Raw genomic sequence first — 7,323 nt, 5'->3', positions numbered from 1 at the left:
CCTATGATTTCGTGCTTCGGACTCAATCCCACAACCCATTGCAATTCCAAGTCAAGCTTGCTTTTCACGTGTGCTTTTCTTTGGTTTCATTGTGGAGTTGTTGTTTTCGGGCCAAAAGAAGCGTTTTTCAGAGATTAAGAAGAGTTTCCTGGTCTGGCAGAAAGGCCCGGTATCTTGAGGGCGTCAAGACACACATGGCATCAACAGAAGAAGCGGTAAAAAGTGAGAATTCGTCCGCCCAACCAGGTAACCCATCGGAAACAGCGAAACCAGCTCAGCCCGGTGCCACAAATCCAGTGACATCTACTGGCGCTGTAAAGGTGATAAAAGTTTTCCAGTTTTTGTCTTATTTCTTTTTTTTTTGCTACTGCCCAAACTAAATTACATTCATACGTCTTGATTAGTTTGAAAAACTGTTCTGCACTTGGTTTAATGTCGACTTCGCGATAAGAACCAGTTACATTTATAGATTAATTTTCTGAATGATGCTAGGCGTAGAACATGATGCTTTGTTTTATTTTTTATTCTTTGCAGCTTAAGGCAATTAACGTTATGATTAGAAAGTCTAATTATTTCTGTTGGAAATCAATGATTAAAGGGATTATTTTGATGCATGGTTCAGTCGTTAGCTTAGATCGTCTCTGTAAGTTACATGCTCCTCATTGGAAACCACAAACTTGTCACGAACGGTATGATATGATGGTTGACAAGCAGTTTAACTCTATATTAAGTTACGATTTATCTTAACATAGTTAATTGTAACTAATACATTGGAATCACATAATCCCAGTACAAATGACTGTGCAGTTATATCCTGTGTGAGACTTGGTACCACAATTTTACAGTCGTCATTTCAGTGCCTTGTCACAATGTGTGGAAATAGCTTAGTCTTCAAACCAACTATAACCCTGTCTGTAGCGTCAGGCAGATGCACACATGATTTTTCTTTTGTTACCATACATTTCACACAGCAAGATTGCTTTTGCGCACAAACGATCTTGTAGAGTTTTGTACTCAGCAGACTGGACTTGAACTCAATCCAGTACATGAATCTGGTGCAAAGTACAGGAAGTTGTATGTTACCAAGTTTTTTATTGATTTATCAGAAGTGTTAAACCCACAATCTTTGGCAGAGTAGTACTATTTCCTGGTGAGACTGAATTGCCATATTGACTTTCCAAATTCCTTCTTTTTCCCCTTTCTCCTCCCCCCTTCATTGCAGTGTTGTTACATTTTAAACATGACATTTGACATCACAAAAAAATAGCAACCCTGTAATAGAAGGGGGGGAATAGTAATGGATGTTCCACTTTTCAACAGTAGAAGGAAGAGTGTCCCAAACATATTGTCAAAGATTGTTGCTTGCATGCATTTGCTTTTGTGTCTCTGTACAATGTATATCATTGTATAAGACTTTGAATGGATCACTTTTTAACTTTTAATTATGGCAATTTTGTGGTTTTAGAATTAAATTCTTCTTATTTTTCTGACTCTTTCACTCAGAAGCCAAACTATATACTGAAATACACCTTATCAGGACATACAAAGGCCATCTCATCTGTGAAATTCAGTCCAAATGGAGACTGGCTGGCAAGTTCGTGTAAGTTTTGATGATGACTACATCTGACTTTTCTTTGCAAGTGATGCTCTTATGGTGATGTTGACTTTCTCCACACATAGTTTGATATGAGCCCTTTGCTGTGAGGTCCAGCTCTTCAAAATTAGTTTAAGCAGTTTTTACCTTTTTCAACTTCTTAGTTATTAAATAAATAAACATTTCCTTAACCTTATTTTCATGTGAGTTGTTAAATTTGCCCACCAGAAGTGAGATAACATTGTACACACTGCTTTCCAAGACAGTGAAACACTGTAATTTGTTTCCTAAGATAAATTTCTATACTCTGTTATAAATATCTATCTCTCTATCACTTAGAGAGATAGATTCCAACATATTAATGATGTGAATGAAGATGTTAAATTTTAAGCCCAAGACACTCCTAGTTTCAAAATTAAAGGGCTATAATTACTGATTGTAAAATCTTTGAGACATGAACAACAACCATAATCCTTCTACATTATGTAAACTTTAGGTTTGATCATTTTGGTAACTTGCAAATTGCAATTGCTTATTGCATTGTCTTGTAATAAGATTTGATTTTAATGTTACAGCTGCAGACAAGTATATAAAAATATGGGGAGCTTATGATGGAAAATTTGAGAAAACAATCTCAGGACACAAACTGGTATGAGAAATTTGACTTGTTTGTGATATTATTTCTCTTTGACTGCCACTTCCTGGTAAATCTCCCCTCATTATGGGAAAGCTTGTGGTTGTCAATATAAAAGTTTTATTAAATCAGGGTGTTATAAAATAAGCTTATTCTGTGTTGATGATACATGTGTGTATTCTTCAAATTTAAATATTTTGTAATTAATTTACCATTTATATTCTTAATGGTATACGGTGTTTGTTTTCCTCTTGAAGCAAAACTAAAAGAAGGAACAAGCAGGCATCCTGGTATTTATTGTCTTTGTTTTTTTTCTCAGGGTATTTCAGATGTGTCTTGGTCTTCAGATTCAAAGCTACTTGTCTCTGCATCTGATGATAAAACACTAAAAATTTGGGATTTTGCCACTGTAAGTCATTGGCCATGTTCATAGCCAATAATTTGTAGCGATTTTGTGATTTCTTTGATTTAACTTCACATGAGCTTGGTGCGCATTTTTTTAAAATGCAAAGTTGTTTGTAGTAAATTTATTAGTGTATTTATAGTGACTGTTTAACTCCCTTAGGCATCCAAAACAGAATTTCTTTTTACAATATCAACACATTATCAAGTAGACTAGTAACACAAGAATGAAGAAAAATGTAATTTAAGGGATTATTGGTTAATCCAATACCAAATTCTCCAAACTAACATTATGAGAGTTGTATGGTTGGCAGTAAGGAGAATTATTAATCAGATCTTGGTTTTCTCATACTAGGGGAAGTGTCTGAAGACACTCAAAGGACACAGTAACTATGTGTTTTGTTGTAATTTCAACCCTCAATCTAACCTCATTGTGTCTGGATCGGTGAGTGCCATAACTGTTATTCCAGGTCTGAAATTAATTATCTTGCTTGTTGATGTGACATTTGTGTTTTCATTTTCTTTGTATGAAAACTTCACTTTTATCAAGCATTGTTAACAGCAATGCAACATGAATTGTTATTCATTTCACATTTACGAACAGGGAAGTTCTATATTAGTAAATTAATTCTGATTGGCTAGTCATGTCCTCCAACTCGAGGAAATCCTCATTAAGCAAGTGCTTTTAGGTTATAAACTCCTTGAAGAATTTGTTCCAAATTTCTCAGCCTAATCTTTCTTCAGTTTGATGAGAGTGTACGTATTTGGGATGTCAAGACAGGAAAGTGCTTAAAGACATTACCAGCTCATTCAGACCCTGTGACAGCGGTAAGAACGTTTTTTTTTAATTTGATAAGTGCAAGTTTATATTGCAGTAGCATTAAAATTCTTATGCTGTATTGATCATGGAATTCAAAGTATGTTTCCCTTTACAACTCCACTTTTTTAATGAAATATGATTCCTCTCTTCCATTACTGTCAGTAGCAGTTAGCTACATTATAGTTCACTTGAATTTTCACAGCCTGATCCCTGTTAAATCAAGGCTAGTAATTCTGGTTCATGTAATGATTTATTCATCTAAGTTCAAGTTAAGATAGCAGTAGCATTATACTCCTTACACTGTATTGATTTTCCCAGCCTATGCCCCATTAAGTTAAGGCTGGTAATTCTGGTTCATGTCATGATTCATTTATTTTGCCTGTTTGCTCCTTTTGGTCAGGTATGTTGATACCATTAACAAGTGTTCTATATACTACAGAATGGTGAACTTAAGTTGATGTTTATTCATTAAGATATATTTTTGTGACTTTTCATGAACAGGTTCATTTCAATAGGGATGGTGCTTTGATTGTGTCAAGCAGTTATGATGGCCTCTGGTGAGATTAAAATGTTGCTTTTCTGATATTCTTTTGATATTACCTGAATGATACAGTTTTGATTTGAATTTTTTATCTGTTTTGTTTTGTTGAAGATCATTTGTCTCTTAAAAGTTTCTCTTATTAAATTCTTCACTGCTCATCAACACAAGTTCTTCTATTCATTCCAAGGGTCAACTACTTTACACTTTGGGATCGTGCCTTTGTTCATGCTGCTCCTGCTTTAAGGAACTTGTTACTGTCTTCAATTAGAACATGTAGCACCCTTGCCACTTTAATAAAACAACTTTCTTTTTGGGAAAGCTCTCTGTAGAAGCTTGTAGTCCTTATGTAAAGTGCCTATGAATGTGTTTGTAGTTTTAGCACTGTGGTCATTACTATTATTATTATTTACATGTAGTTTGACTGTTTTTTTCTTCAGTCGTATTTGGGATACAGCTTCAGGGCAGTGCCTTAAAACTCTAATAGGTAAATGAAACTGAGTTGTTTATTATTATTATTGTTATTTTATTGTTATTGTTATTATTATTATTATTATTATTATTATTATTATTTGAAATGTACATAATTAAAATATTGATAGTGATTCCATTGCTGACTTATGAAATGTTGGATCTTTTCTTAGATGATGACAACCCACCAGTATCATTTGTGAAGTTTTCACCCAATGGAAAGTATATATTAGCAGCCACATTAGACAAGTGAGTTTATCTGCCATGGTCAATTTTGTGTATGGAGTGTTAGAGCATTTGCTGTAAGTGGCAATATTCCATGGAAATTCCTTTTGGGTACTTGAATGAAATATATCTCTTTCATTTCTTTTCAGTACATTGAAGTTGTGGGATTACAGCAAAGGAAAGTGCTTGAAAACCTATACAAGTCACAAGAATGAGAAATACTGTATTTTTGCAAATTTCTCAGTAACTGGCGGCAAGGTACTGTATAACTGTGTAGAATTTGTTTTTTTGTTGTTGTTGTTGTTGTTGTTGTTCAGTTGATACTTTGATACTTAATTTTATTTCAAAAGAGCCAATTATTATACCATGGGCTGTACAACTCTACCAGAACACTTTTTAGTGCATTGTCCAAATATATTTAGGGTTACAATATTGTGGTTTATTAGTCTAAAAAACTTGCATAACCAGCCTGACCCTTTAACTCCCAAAACTGACATATGTATAATTTCTGCCTATGATATCCATCTATTATCCAGTAAACAGGTAATGAGAATTCTTAAATCTATCAGCAATAGTTGTTATCTTGATCCAACTCCAAAATTTTTGGAACTTCTCTAGAAGGAAATGTTTAGCAGTGAGATGGAAGAATTAACAATCAGATCTTAAAACTAATTGGGACTTGGTGATCATTGTCATGCTTAGCTTGAGGCAGTTTGGTTTTAGTACCTGTGAGCTGTCACAAGCTCTAAGAAATAGGTACCCTTGTTCTGAATGGTCGTTGTGATTGCTTTGTTTATTTAGTATATTTAAAAGTGTTCTTGGACATTGTAGCCCAAACTTAGTTGTAGATTGAGAACAGCCATTTCACTGTAAGGGATATCTTTTCTTCAGTAAAATTCAGGAGTGTTACATGTAGAAGAATATTGCTTTTGGCAGCTTCTTATCATGATGATGATGTTTATTTTGTGTTCACAGTGGATAGTGTCTGGGTCAGAAGATAACCTGGTGTATATCTGGAACCTGCAATCCAAAGAAGTTGTGCAGACACTTGAAGGGCACAGTGGTATGTTGTGTCTTTTATTGTGGAACATAATAAAATAAAAGGTTTCTATTTAAGTAAGGGCCAGACCTCTAAAGGATGAAAGTGTGGGGACTGTTTTTAGAACAGAATTAAATGTATCAAAAAATGAAAGGTTTCTATCAGAGCATTTAAGGGCCTAATCTCTGAGAGGTAAAAGTACAGGTATTGTTAGAAGAACAAAATGAAATGCACCGCAGGAAGTTAGCTGAAAATTTTTCTTTCCAATTTGTTTCCACAACAAACTTGCTTAAATCTGATGGATTTTTGGAACTAATGAAAATTGCTTGACTTGGTTAATATACTTGGAGCCTAAGAAATGCATAGTTTGACTGCATGGACAAATAAATGTAGCATCACAAGTGCTTAATGTGAACTGTCTTAATCAAAGCTGCTGGTGATATGAAGAATAGTTAGCAAAGAGGATGCCAAGCCTTACTTAAATCATTTTTTTGTGTTTTAGATGTTGTCCTTTGTTCTGCCTGCCATCCAACTGAAAATATCATAGCATCTGGTGCCCTAGAGAATGACAAAACTATAAAAATCTGGAAATCTGATTCATAACAGGAGCAATGCAAGCACCTGAGTTTCTGCAATGCTGTTGTGCTAAGGAAATATAGTATTACTTTTCAAACCTTAACACTTACTTCCATGTACCGTCCCTTTTACAAAATCAATACTTTCAGAAAGCAGGTGATCAGAATAGACAAACTCATATAACCTCAAAAGTTTTCTCTGGATAATACACCCAATTCTTATCACTCATTCACAAGGAATTTACAGCTGGTATAAGGGAGACTTCTCTTTCTGATTTTGGGGGTGAAGGGTTGATAGTTATGGCCAGATTTGCTGCCAGTAGTGACAAACCATTTCTCCCCTTTTTGTGTAGAGCTACTGTTGTCAGCACCACTTTAACTGTATCCTTGGCTTATGTTTTACTCAATTGATAGTCAACTTTTCTTTTTGAGTTTCCCAAGCCAGTCAAAGGGCTAGAGAGAAATAGGATGCAGTAGCTAGTGTGCTTACTTTGAACAGTGGCCTGAAACATGGTGGTCAAACATCTGAGCATGTGCAAACCTTGTTATGATTAGGTGACACAAGTTCAGGTTGTCAGAACCAAATTAAGCAACTACACAAGCTACTTCTTTGTTAAGAAGTGTCACTTATCACTTAGGAGGCCATTTCAGAAACTAAGTTCTCCTACGGAGATTTGTAATTTGCATACATGGGAATGCAAGGCTGAATTTTGTACTTATTTCTGGCTTTTAGTTCTCGCTCAAGTTTTGTGTTGCATAAATACCCTTTAATGTTTGTATTATATTGTATTATTGTATAATTGTGTTTTAAAACAGGACATAGATTCTGATACAATCCTTACTTGTTATTAGTCTAAAGAAAATAAACAAAAATGGAAAAATATTACAGTAAAGAAGTTTTTGATCGTGTTCACGTTGTATATTAAAGTTCATTAGACAATCATTTGTCTGATGAAGTGTGCTGAAAGTTTTAAGTATAATCTCTACTGAAGTAAGAGCTTTTTTCACACCAGGTATACTTTCTC

The 7,323-nt window shown here is 34.5% G+C and overlaps 1 protein-coding gene across 1 annotated transcript; it reads left to right on the top strand.

The window, feature by feature from the left end:
* Positions 1–36: 36 nt before the first annotated feature.
* Positions 37–7,181, top strand: LOC113673551 (WD repeat-containing protein 5). The gene is made up of 12 exons (XM_027189957.2): positions 37–320; positions 1,504–1,600; positions 2,170–2,243; positions 2,548–2,637; positions 2,986–3,075; positions 3,375–3,458; positions 3,952–4,007; positions 4,429–4,475; positions 4,633–4,708; positions 4,834–4,942; positions 5,660–5,747; positions 6,226–7,181. The coding sequence occupies exons 1-12, from the start codon at positions 195–197 to the stop codon at positions 6,324–6,326; spliced, it is 1,038 nt and encodes a 345-aa protein (XP_027045758.2). The 5' UTR covers positions 37–194; the 3' UTR covers positions 6,327–7,181.
* Positions 7,182–7,323: the final 142 nt, after the last annotated feature.

Source organism: Pocillopora damicornis, chromosome 4 (genome assembly GCF_964200805.1).
Source record: "Pocillopora damicornis chromosome 4, jaPocDami1.2, whole genome shotgun sequence".
In the NCBI taxonomy this organism is placed as follows: domain Eukaryota; kingdom Metazoa; phylum Cnidaria; class Anthozoa; order Scleractinia; family Pocilloporidae; genus Pocillopora; species Pocillopora damicornis.
This window is presented reverse-complemented; position numbering and strand designations above follow the sequence as displayed.

Excerpts from the sequence above, each read along its gene's own strand:
- LOC113673551 (XM_027189957.2), top strand. The coding sequence starts at position 195 with ATGGCATCAACAGAAGAAGCGGTAAAAAGTGAGAATTCGTCCGCCCAA. Across the intron at positions 1,601-2,169 it reads AGACTGGCTGGCAAGTTCGT|CTGCAGACAAGTATATAAAA; the intron begins GTAAGTTTTGAT and ends TTAATGTTACAG. Across the intron at positions 4,008-4,428 it reads AGCAGTTATGATGGCCTCTG|TCGTATTTGGGATACAGCTT; the intron begins GTGAGATTAAAA and ends TTTTTTCTTCAG.